General features: G+C 42.7%; 1 protein-coding gene and 1 long non-coding RNA gene across 19 annotated transcripts in view; one reads left to right on the plus strand and one right to left on the minus strand.

Moving 5' to 3' along the window:
• LOC142487754 (uncharacterized) overlaps window positions 1–2,364 on the minus strand; it is a 40,948-nt gene extending 38,584 nt beyond the window's left edge. The window contains exon 1 of the long non-coding RNA XR_012799303.1: window positions 2,276–2,364. This is a non-coding gene — a long non-coding RNA (uncharacterized LOC142487754). The remainder of the gene's footprint in view (window positions 1–2,275) is intronic.
• KIAA1217 (KIAA1217 ortholog) overlaps window positions 1–12,536 on the plus strand; it is a 493,175-nt gene that overhangs the window by 281,174 nt on the left and 199,465 nt on the right. For 12 of the 18 annotated variants that reach the window (XR_012799300.1, XR_012799299.1, XM_075587581.1 and 9 more), the window contains exon 3: window positions 7,617–7,697. The exons of the other annotated variants lie outside the window; for them this stretch is intronic. Coding sequence is in view for 10 of the 12 variants with exons in the window: in XM_075587581.1 (XP_075443696.1) it covers window positions 7,617–7,697 (81 nt within the window). In the remaining 2 variants the exon portion in view is untranslated. The remainder of the gene's footprint in view (window positions 1–7,616; window positions 7,698–12,536) is intronic. 18 annotated transcript variants of the gene reach the window in all.

Consider the following 12,536-nt stretch of genomic DNA (forward strand, 5'->3'; position numbering starts at 1 on the left):
TCCCCCTCAGACACACACTCTCCTCCTCTCCCCCTCAGACACACACTCTCCCCCTCAGACACACACTCTCCCCCTCTCCCCCTCAGACACACACTCTCCCCCGCTCCCCCTGAGACACACACTCTCCCCCTCAGACACACACTCTCCCCCTCTCCCCCTCAGACACACACTCTCCCCCTCAGACACACACTCTCCCCCTCAGACACACACTCTCCCCCTCAGACACACACTCTCCCCCTACCCCCTCAGACACACTCTCCCCCTCTCCCCCTCAGACACACACTCTCCCCCTCAAACACACACTCTCCCCCTCTCCCCCCTCAGACACACACTCTCCCCCTCTCCCCCTCAGACACACACTCTCCCCCTCTCCCCCTCAGACACACACTCTCCCCCTCGGACACACACTCTCCCCCTCTCCCCCCTCAGACACACACTCTCCCCCTCTCCCCCTCAGACACACACTCTCCCCCTCAGACACACACTCTCCCCCTCTCCCCCTCAGACACACACTCTCCCACTCTCCCCCTCAGACACACACTCTCCCACTCTCCCCCTCAGACACACACTCTCCCCCTCAGACACACACTCTCCCACTCTCCCCCTCAGACACACACTCTCACTCTCCCCCTCAGACACACACTCTCCCACTCTCCCCCTCAGACACACACTCTCCCACTCTCCCCCTCAGACACACTCTCCCACTCTCCCCCTCAGACACACACTCTCCCACTCTCCCCCTCAGACACACACTCTCCCACTCTCCCCCTCAGACACACACTCTCCCACTCTCCCCCTCAGACACACACTCTTCCACTTTCCCCCTCAGACACACACTCTCCCACTTTCCCCCTCAGACACACAGTCTCCCACTCTCCCCCTCAGACACACAGTCTCCCACTCTCCCCCTCAGACACACACTCTCCCCCTCAGACACACACTCTCCCCCTCAGACACACACTTTCCCTCTCTCTCTCAGACACACACTCACTCAGACGTACACACACTCTCTCTGACACACACAGGGGGAGGGAAATCTGATTGGGGGGGGATCGGAGTAGGTGCCCTCCGCAACTGCTGCTCGGTGTGGGGAGAAGGAGGACCATGTAAGTGCGCAAAGGGGGGGGGGAAGTCTGAGCAGGGGGGATCGGAGCAGGTGCCCTCCCCCGCAACTGCTACCCGGTGTGGGGAGGAGGGGGCGGAGCAGGTACCCTCCGCAACTGCTACCCGGTGTGGGGAGGGGGGCCGTGTAAGTGCACGGGGGGGGGGGGGAAGGGGCGGAGCAGGGCGGGATCGGAGCAGGTACCCTCCACAACTGCTGCCCGGTGTGGGGAGGAGGAGGAGAGGCAGTAGTGAGGTGTCTCTCCCACCGCAGACTCGTTCTTCTATCCCCCAAGCCTCTTATACCCCCTTCCCCCCCCCCCATCCCCCACTCCTCTTATACCCCTTCCCCTACTCCTCTTATACCCTCTCCCCCCGGAGCGCTGTTTACCCGAGCCGCCCTGGTGATACTCAGGTCCTTCATCACCTCAGGTGGCTGCTGCCACACACAGACAGTGACACACAAACACAGTGACCGTGACACAGACAGTGACAAACACACACACACAGTGAGAGTGAGACAGTGACACACACAGAGACAGTGACACACACACACACAGTGAGAGTGACACACACACAGTGAGAGTGACACACACACAGTGAGAGTGACACACACACAGTGAGAGTGACACACACACACAGTGAGAGTGACACACACACACAGTGAGAGTGACACACACACACAGTGAGAGTGACACACACACACACACAGTGAGAGTGACACACACACACAGTGAGAGTGACACACACACACAGTGAGAGTGACACACACACAGTGAGAGTGACACACACACACACACACACACAGTGACATTGACACACACACACACACACACACACACACACGCACACACACAGTGACATTGACACACACACACACACACACACACACACACACAGTGACAGATACACACACACACACACACACACACACACACACACATATTAAGCCCACCTCTGTAAACACACACACACACACACACACACACACTGACATTGACACACACACACACACACACACACAGTGACATTGACACACACACACAGTGACAGATACACACACACACACACACACACACACACACAATAAGCCCACCTCTGCAAACAGACACAATATTAAGGCCTCTCCCCCCTTGGGGTGGGTAAGGTGCCTGGGAGGGGGTATGTGGGTTACCTGGGGCCCGGGGATGGGCTGCTGGAGCAGCATAGCCAGTGCAGCCGAGAGTGACAGGCCCGCGGAGCCTAAAGGGAGGGACAGGGGGGCGGAGCCTAAGGAGCCCGGCATTACTGGAGGAGAGAAGGGAGGGGGGCAGTGTTGAGGGAAGAGGCGGGCCAAAAAAAAAAAAATCTTGACAGAGTGACAGCACGGGCAGCCAATCAGGAGAGGGGGAGTTTAAAAAAAAAATTTTTTTTTTTTTTTTTTTTTTAAACCATTCTTGCAGGCTTCCCGGGGGCCGGACCAAATGACTTCGGGGGCCTTATACGGCCCGCGGGCCGGAGGTTCCCCACCACTGCCCTATGGGATGGTGTGAGTACCAGATTCCTACGTCATAGCATCCCAGAGAAAGCAACGTGAGACCAAAAGACTTTGACAAGAGTCACATACAGGGTGTAACCAGGAAGATGGGTTGTACCACATTTCTATGACATATTATGAGATAAAGAATTGCAAAAACCTTTACACTTTACCCATTATTGCTCAGCCTGTATAGTGCATCTGATTTATGTCCTCTCTTATGCTCACTTTTGTTTTGCTTTATACTTGTCTTATTGCTTAAAATTGGTACCAACAGATATACTAGGAAAGCCCAGAACCCTGAGCATAAGATTTGCTTGCCTGTGAGTCTAATCCTGAAGGATTGTGTTCTTGTTTTCCGGTAATGTCCTGTCTGAAATGCTATCACAAAAGAGTCCTGTTAATGCCTTCCTCGCACAGAGCCGGCCAGACAATATAAATAAGGTTATGTGACCTGATACAATACACCTCTTACAAGGGATAGAAGTGGTGGAATTTGGATTAGTGAGGCAGCGAGAACTTCATTCATGTATACAAAGCAAAGACTGAAACTCGCCAATGTCATCACAAATGACTTAAAGGTTCAATCCCACTTAAGTACATATATTTGTGTTGCAATGAAAAGCAAGTATGCAGCAAAGTAACAGCCTATCTGATGTTCTTAACACCGCTTTTGAAATAGAGGATGAAATAAACAATTCTAGCACAATAACAAGTTGCGGTTTTATGTAACCGAGGAAATAACACTTCGGTCAAGTTTCGATTCGGCTTCGGTGATAACGTCATTCTTTGGAAATTCACAATTGCATCCATTTTAAGAGCACAAGTAAAATTACAGTAGTTAACCTAAATATTTGTCAAGGGCAATAAAACTACCACAGCAAATAATGAAACAGGATGAAGATAAAAACATAAATTGCACCTTTAAAATAATACATTTTTCAAAAAATTAGAGGGAAAGGTGTGTTATCACCATCTCTCTAGCTAGAAGCTCATTGATAGATGCACTCCGGGACTATTAAAACATAACATTTAATAGGTATTATACTAAAAAAGTCTACACACATAAAATAATAGTGATGATAATGTGTGTGGTGTATTAAAAATAGGGTGGGAGTGGTAGGGTTGAACTAAAGGTGTATTGCCAAATGAGTACTAACTATCTTGATTAGGCGATAAGTGTGCAATTTGAACACCTAAAGAAACCTATCCATTGATAGGGTAACTGAACCTCGTGAGTGCCTCTACACTGATGTTTGCTAATTTATAGCCCGCTGATGCTGTTATAGAATGTAGTCACTGGCACAGCATACCGATCAAACCAGGTGTTCAAATTGCATACTTATCGCCTAATCAAGGCAGTTAGTACTCATTTGTTAGTTCAACCCTATCACTCCTGTCTCACTCCCACCCTATTTTTAATACACCACACACATTATCATCACTATTATTTTGTGTGTAGACTATTTTAGTATAATACCTATTAAATGTTATGTTTTAATAGTCCCGGAGTGCATCTATCAATGAGCTTCTAGCTAGAGAGATGGTGATAACACACCTTTCCCTGTAATTTTTTGAAAAATACTTAATTTAGCCCATCTGATGCACCCAATGCCAATCTAGGCATTTGTGGGCGCCTCTCATAATTACATATTACAGGAACTACAATTAGTGAGCAGTATATATTTTTTGTGTTTTTAAAATAATAAATGCACACTAGAATGTGTGTTGTGGAAACCTTGGCGGAGCTTACACTATAATCAGACTTTCACATGTACCTTTTCTTTCTCACTGCCAACAACCATGTATATGCCCATTAGTGGCATCTTTTGAATTTTCTCTCTTTACTCACACTCCTGTTTTAATCTCCCATGGTCACTGCATCGTTCATTACACTATCCTTCATTACACTGCCATCTCCATGTGATATACTGTACACTTCTTTTCTATCCCTAGTTTCACCTCTCCTTTCCCACAGGGTCTGCTGCTGAAAATGATAGTTCAGGACACCACTTGCTGAGTCGTGTACTTCCGCCTATTGACACTGCTTCATCAAGTAGTCTTTCCTTCCTCACCTTCTCTGCTTTCAATCCCTCCTCTCTTTACTTGGATCTGATTCAGTTTTACATGAGCTATTTCTGTCTGTCTGGTATTCCCCTGGCTTTATTTCATCAGGCATGAGCAATAAGTTTAAAGCAGCAATACTACTTTCCAACTGTTTTTTTGTAAAGCATGTGACAATTTATAATTCTACATTCTTACCTAAACTGGCAATCGTTTAGTGCTCCTGTTAAAATCTGTTAACATCCTGATTGTGTTCTTAAAGCAGCCGTGCAAGCTGCCGTTTTATTTTTATTTTTTAACCCCCTTTAAAATGTGCATTAATACAACAGAAAGATGCAACGTTCTGTAGGTAAAATAATGTGACCAGGAAGTCACTACAGTAGATACAATTGGTGCACTGTTAGAGAGAGGGCAGGGATTAAAAAGGGGTATGCCGGAACCTGGTTCAGAAGAGGAAGGGGATGTGACTTTGTAAATGGTTGCAATTGAAACAAAAAATGGTTGTTTCATTATAATACATTAAAAAAAATCAGTTTTTATTTATTTTTTATTTTTAAAATGCTAGAAGTAGTTTCTCATAGTACAGAACTGATTTTTATTTGTATTTTAAACCCCACACATGTAGGATATTGCTTGGTCTGTAGCTTTAACTGAATAGCTGCTTCAGTCAGTGAAAGTCAGAAGCTACAATGTATCCTTATATTACTAAGGTAACATCATCTATTGTTACAGTTTACAGCTCAAATTGCGGGGAACACTTCTAATAAATTATCCCAAACAGGAAAGTGTTGCAAAAATCTTTCTAAAGAAATCAAAGGATGCTTTCAAAACTCATTTAAAATAACATTAAGAGTTGAATTAAATTATCTAATACTACAGAACTGGTTTATTTAAAAAAAAAAAAAAAAACCATATAAGATGTTACATGTTTTGTTGTTTGAAAGGGAGTCTCTCTCCTAGAACAGATGTGAACAAAGTACTGTGGTATTCTGAATAGGTTAAATTAAGATGATAAAAATAAAATCTGACTATTTTTATTATTTTTACTTTTAACATTTCCATGGTAGACAAAAGCAGTATTTATCTAATGTATTTTGGTGGTAAAACAGTTTGTCAGTCCTCAAATCTATAGGTAAATTGGTGTTTTTGTTTTGTTTGTATGAAACCATGATTAGTGAAACGGGTGAACATAAGTAGCTGATAAGCAGGAACCGAGTAGACTGGAAGAAAAGGAAAACATTAGAATTTATCACAGGATACGAAAAGGTAAAATTGTTACTTGCGGAGTGATTGAATCGTTCTAAGGCTTCGGTTATACCGGCTTAGCGTGCGCGCGATCTGGGGATGTCATAGTTGCGGCCGAGCGACATGTGCACTGCAGGCAGGAGGCAGCCGGAGGAGACGAGGAGGCGTGGCCGTGAGCGGTTCGCCCTCATTGGCTAAACCGCTCGCGTGATGCGGCCGTCGCCTTCTGAACACAAAATCCCAGGTCTGTTCTCTAGTCTGCCGCCCTGCAGTTAAAGTCTGCGCGCGTGTCACGCTTGGTAAGTAAACTTTCATTGTATTGTAGCAATTTGATTTTGAGCCGCTTTGGGTACAATCACGGCCTAAGGAAGCTGATTGCACTGAAAATGTGTTTATGAATTTTTTTGGGGCCAGTTACTGGGACTGACCCATTGACCCCTGTGCTTCTAGTATACAAATCACTGCATGACATTCTTGATGCCTTTCTGCAACAATGAAAAGAGAGGGCATTTAGATAGCAGGATGCACACTGCATGTTTATGATCGTGCAGAGAGAAATAGAAATTCCTTTATTGCTTAGCAGTTAATGATAGGAATGGGGTCTCCTGGCAGCTGTAAGAGGGAAAATTAGATTATTAGATAAATATAATGGTTCATATTGGATAACAATTCAATTATACACCAATGTTATAGTACTCAGGGTGCCAGCCCTTTTATCCCTTCTGAACATCTGAAATAGAGGTACAATTGTTTGAGAGCACGGAGAGCCGTCCCAGGCCAGCGAAGAGGATGTCAGGCCCCGACTGTTGGTGTCGGCCGACCAGACCCCTTCGTCTACCGGACTACCACTCCTTCACCAAATGGACCCTGACAGGCTTTAGGCGGTTCTTCCGCCTCGGCTCAACAAATACGCACCACAACCTCACCCGCGCATCTATGACTATTATAGCTTCCCCACCGCCCCCACCCACCCCGGGGGCTAAGATGATTTTAGTTCTGGGCCATGAAATCCCCGTATTAATACGTGCTGGGCGGAGGGGGGGGGGGGGGGGATGTTTGCGGTGCCAATACAGACTCAACATTAGTTTGAGGAAATATATCGTATGATTTAAATGCATATTTTTCGTGTAGTACAAATATTAGATTTGCTAATATAGGGGATGTCTTTTTTGCTGCCACATAATGTTTTAGTATACTTTGAGTTGTATGCCAAGAGTTTATCTTTTAAGTGGAATATCACTCAACTTGAGTGCCGATTTTGATGGGTGACATGTTGAGTGCCCTTTAAACCACCCAGAAGTGCTGGTCTGCCATGGTAACACACTGTGTAGGGGCCTACTTTGATAGCATAATGAGTGTGAGGACGGAAGATAGCCGTGGCACAGTTCGGAAAGCTGCAACCTGCAGGTTGGAAAACTTTGCAACCAGTCCTATTCAAATAAGGTTGGGCTGTGATCTGTCACAATATTGTGTTATATTATGATACAGTATAGTATTGCTGACATCTGGCATATTTGCATAACTCTTCTTATTTCAATATTTTCTATGTGCTTTTTGTATTCCTTCCTTACATATCAACTTACTGTGTTCTCGATAATGACAAGGACAAAAATCCTGGGCCAGTCTCTCTTTCCATCAGACATTCGCCTCTCTTTATTGTCTCTTGTTTTCTCTTCCTCTTCCTTCACAGGCAGTGCATTGCATGCTGGCCTCACTTCATTCTGAACTTGACATTCAAAGGTACTTGATGAAAATTGAATCCTCTCAGAGAGTTAGTACTTTCTTTTTTCTGCATTTTCTCTAGACCTGAGATTTCCTCTCCCTAACTGTGTGCTGCTTGCGTTGTGGATGCATTTGCTAACATGAAGACAACATTGCATGAATTGCCACAAATGATGGGTTATAAGTAAAGTGGTTTGCAGTGTTTGCATTTGAGCACAGCGCATGTGACTTGTAGTCAGCAGGTCCTGACATATTTTTTTCCCATTAAATCTAATAATATATATATTGTAAAACCTCAGCTCTATTTGATCTTTGGTTTTATTTCAAATTTAGGATGGTCGTATGTCTATCCCAAGCATTGTTTCATTCCCTTCCTGTATTGGCCTCTACCACTGCTGATCTTATATTGCAATACCAAAGAATTGAATGCCCTTAGATCCATATTTACTAGGCAGCACCAGAGGACACTTTCTTGTCCATTCAAGTTAATGGGCCATAAGACATCCTCCGGCACCAGAAGGTCTCTTATGAAGTAGCACCGCATATAAATCATGTCCCCTAGTGTTGCAACAATTGAAAGGTACATTTTGATATCCTTTACAGCTTTGAAATGTAGAAAAAACACAAATAAACAACAATCACAGAATATACAGTACATACTGCTTTTGTTAGGGGTACTTATGTACGGGTCCAACCCAAGTTTTACCCTATACTAAGCCTTAGAAGTTGTTGGTGACCTGGGATAAAACAAGATGACTACCGTTGACTGCACTACTTCTGGGATCGGCCCTCAGAACACATAGGACCAGGTGTTTTTTTGTCCAAGTTGTCTGTAACTGAAAGTAATTTGTTGGCTACGAACATTTTATTTTCAAGATTGACAATTTTGTCAAATAAAATATAGCTAAAATCTAAACCTTGTGTTTGATAAGGAGACCACCCTTTAATTGTAAATGAATATTTGCATGCAATTTGTGTGTCATCCAGGGTAAGGTGTCTGGTCTAATTCCTATCCTGGGAGGTTTCCATTAAAGACATACAGACATACAGACATACAGACATAAGTAGCACGCCTTATAGACAACCATACACAAATTGTCAGAGGTTTAATGAGGTTATGTAACAGATATAGGTTTCATTACATTAATAATACTTGTTTATATGAAACCAGCAGCGCCGTCTAACAGGAAACAATGTAGATGGCCACCTGGACCAAGAAACTTGGAGCTTCTGTACTTCTCATGTTAACGTTACATCTGTCAAAAATGCTCTCCTGCTGGGTGTTGGCTGCAAGTATCCCATCTGTACTTACACAGAAATTCCTCCATTATCTATGGCAGGGGTCTGCAACCTTTCAGGGACGAAAATATTTTTTTTGTTTTTTTCTTTGACCAAAATATTTTGCGAGATCTTTGCTTCAGCACAGATGGCTCAATCAGTGGCTCAGTCTTCAGCTAAACCACTGATTGAGACACCTGTACTGAAGCTGGGATATCCATAAAACCTGACCTGTTGGGGGGTCTTGAGGTCTGGAATTGAGCCCCCCTGCTTCTCTGTGTCTGGCGCTCCTGGCCTATTTGGGCTGGTTTGATCTAGATGTGAAATTTATTCCTTTTCTGTTTTGACATTCACGGAGGTGCTTTTTTTTTTGGAAAGGGTGGTAAAGTAGCTTAATGTGCTTTCCTTGCACGGGTTTTGCTGCCTCTTGCATAAATATGTATTCGTTGATTTCCCAAGAGAGAGAGGGAAACACAATTGTTTAATATACAGTACTTGCCTTTCCTTTATGTTTATCCAAAAATGTTTTTGGCGGTGCTGCATTTTTAAGTAGATAGGAGTAACGAGTAACGAGAGAGCCTGTCAGAGGAAAATAATTTATTGAGTGCTCAGCCCTGTGCTTATCACACAGTGCAAATGCCATAAACCATTGTGCCAACATCAGGAAAACAAATATTGACAGAAAATGCCCGGGAAAATTGTATGTAGGTCCCATATGTCATTGCAATTAAACTAGTTGCAGGTTGTGTAACAGCAGGGAACCTGGTTGTGTTAGAAGCATTTAATTCCCACTGTTTGCTAAAAAATAAATGCTGCTAGCTCCCGTTCATTGTAAAGCAAATGTGTTCAAGTGATTTCACAGCATGGTGGGAGATTAGAACCTAATATTTTAATAGCAACATGACACAGGCATGACCTGCATGGTCTATTCTCAGTACTAGTTATTCCTATCATATAATTACAATGTAAGAGCAGTAACAGGAACTGGCACTCCTGCACATCCACCTGATAACATTTTTTAACGTATTCTTAAAATGCAAAGGGCAAACCTGTATTTACTAATACATAGTGCTTCTGCAATGTGATAATATTTCCATAAGAAAAATTTCTACTGACATTTCTACTAATAATTTTAGGAGTGAATATATGTTGACTTAATATTTTCCTTTATTTTTGCATACACTTCTGTGGACTTCTGTTGCTGCGTGTTCAGGTGTCAAATACTCTCGTTGATTGTAGAAAGAAGCTTGAGGGGAGCGCAGGTGTCACCATATGTGGGGAAAAAATGGAAAAATCTAGTGTAGTATGTTCTACAGAAAAAACAGCTCAATGAATCACAATTGGGGACTCACAATTTTTCAATAGAATATCAGCAGTGAATATGTTGCATGGAAGGCTTGCTCAATATGAAGTATCAGGCTTCAGCAGGATAGGCCCTCAATGAAAGAGATGACACACTTAGTGCAACATTGCATGTTCAGTGTATATATATATATTTTAAGGCAATAGGTATTGCACTTACATTCTGCACTATGTGCATAGACACATAAAAAATATGATGCACAGCTCTCGTGTTCACCGCCACCCCCCGCTCCCGAGATCGCGTCGCGTCACTTCCGGTTAGCCCGTCACGTCACTTCCGGTTGCGATCGATCGCAGAATTAGAACCAACGGGTCAGGGGGGTGGTGGATACACTCGTAGACTGCTGCAGTTCAACTCTACGCGTTTCGCTTGCTTCCAAGCTTCGTCATCATATTTTTTATGTGTCTATGCACATAGTGCAGAATGTAAGTGCAATACTTATGGCCTTGAAATATATATATACACTGAACATGCAATGTTGCACTAAGTGTGTCATCTCTTTCATTGAGGGCCTATCCTGCTGAAGCCTGATACTTCATATTGAGCAAGCCTTCCATGCAACATATTCACTGCTGATATTCTATTGAAAAATTGTGAGTCCCCAATTGTGATTCATTGAGCTGTTTTTTCTGTAGCACATACTTCACTATATTTTTCCATTTTTTTCCCCACATATGGTGACACCTGCGCTCCCGACAAGCTTCTTTCTACAATCAACGACAGGAGTAATTGGATCTTCTCCTTAAGGGTTGAGCTGCGAAGTTCACTAATTTATTTATTCACTATTCACAATATTTACACATTTATATAAAAGCACTTTTTTATAAAAGGTTTAATTATAATATTGCACCTCTATTAGAAGCGCCTCACAAATCCTTTTTTTGCACTTGTCAAATACTCTCGCCCTACTGAGTGTTACACATACCCAAGTCTGCTGGCTGCAAACCTGGGGCAGACGATTTGTAAAAAATAGCGTTTTTTAATTACTTTAATATCTAATATTAATCCAATAATAGCCCTATTAATGTCATCCTCATTAACTCATTGTATTTTTTCCTGGAAAAGTATGATTTAAATAATATAAGTAGGTTCATTTCCCCCTTTTTTGTCATTTTATTTCTAACTGAACATTGTAGTGTTTCACCTTTTGCTTACAAACATTCACTTCCGACTGCTAATAAAAAGGAAAATGTCATGTAATTTATACACTATTAGAGGTATGTATGTATATCTTTTTTGTATAGCACCATCCATGTACAGTACATTGCGCTTCACAGCAGTAAAACACGTGACAACACAACAAAATGAGACATAACAAGGTATCAAATTAAATGACTTGTCATTCCAGACCATTATTTCTTAGAGCAGAAGTGACATACCTCAATGGGTATCAGAGCAAAACAGTCTACTTTTGTATTCCCATGCTGATCTCATTAAAAAAAAAATCATTTATTATAAGGCTCTTCGCAGGTTGTAATTACGGGGGTGCTGAGAAATGTAGCCATTCAACGTATGTCATTCTAATTGTTTATTAAGCATAGAAATATAATGGTATAAACAGGTTTGTTAAACAGATAACACTTGATAATAAGAACTCATTTTTTTTCTAACATTTTTGTTAACTTGAACAGTATTTAAAAGGGTACTTTTTAATTGAGCGCTGTTAAATTTAATAAGAACAGCAAAAACCTCTGTAAAGGTGATAAAATGCGTCTACATTTTATTTTCCTTTAGCTGAAGTTCATAAAACATGTTAAAAAGCAACGGGCAAAGATGAGAAAGTGTTTATTGTCCAGGATTGTCCTGATCAGCACCGCACTTAGGTGCTGCTTGTAAGACTTATCACAAGCCTCGGTAACAGTTACAATGCGTATACCTCTTGGCCCTTGTTCCATAGCCTGTAAAGCCATTTCCTGGGCTGGAGAAGCTTGCAGTGGAATTTATTTGAATGGAGCTGGGTTTTTTTTCCGCTGGCACAGGGAAGACATTTTTACAGTGTACCGAATAAGGGCTTTCGTACACACATAACATTGCTTATTCACAGCAGATACTGCACGTGTCAGTAACCTCGGCGAAAGGTTTATATTGAGCATGACAGATTTTGTTCATTTATAATCCTTTGCATTAGACTCTTGCTTCAGTAAAGCTGCTAGTAATCATTTTCTGGGGATGTAAGTTTTAGATGTGTACCCTCTGGCTACAGTTCAAATCCTTGGTTAAAAGATGGATAAAGACTTGCTGTTAGCG

The sequence above is a fragment of the Ascaphus truei genome, chromosome 2 (assembly GCF_040206685.1).
Source record: "Ascaphus truei isolate aAscTru1 chromosome 2, aAscTru1.hap1, whole genome shotgun sequence".
In the NCBI taxonomy this organism is placed as follows: Eukaryota; Metazoa; Chordata; class Amphibia; order Anura; family Ascaphidae; genus Ascaphus; species Ascaphus truei.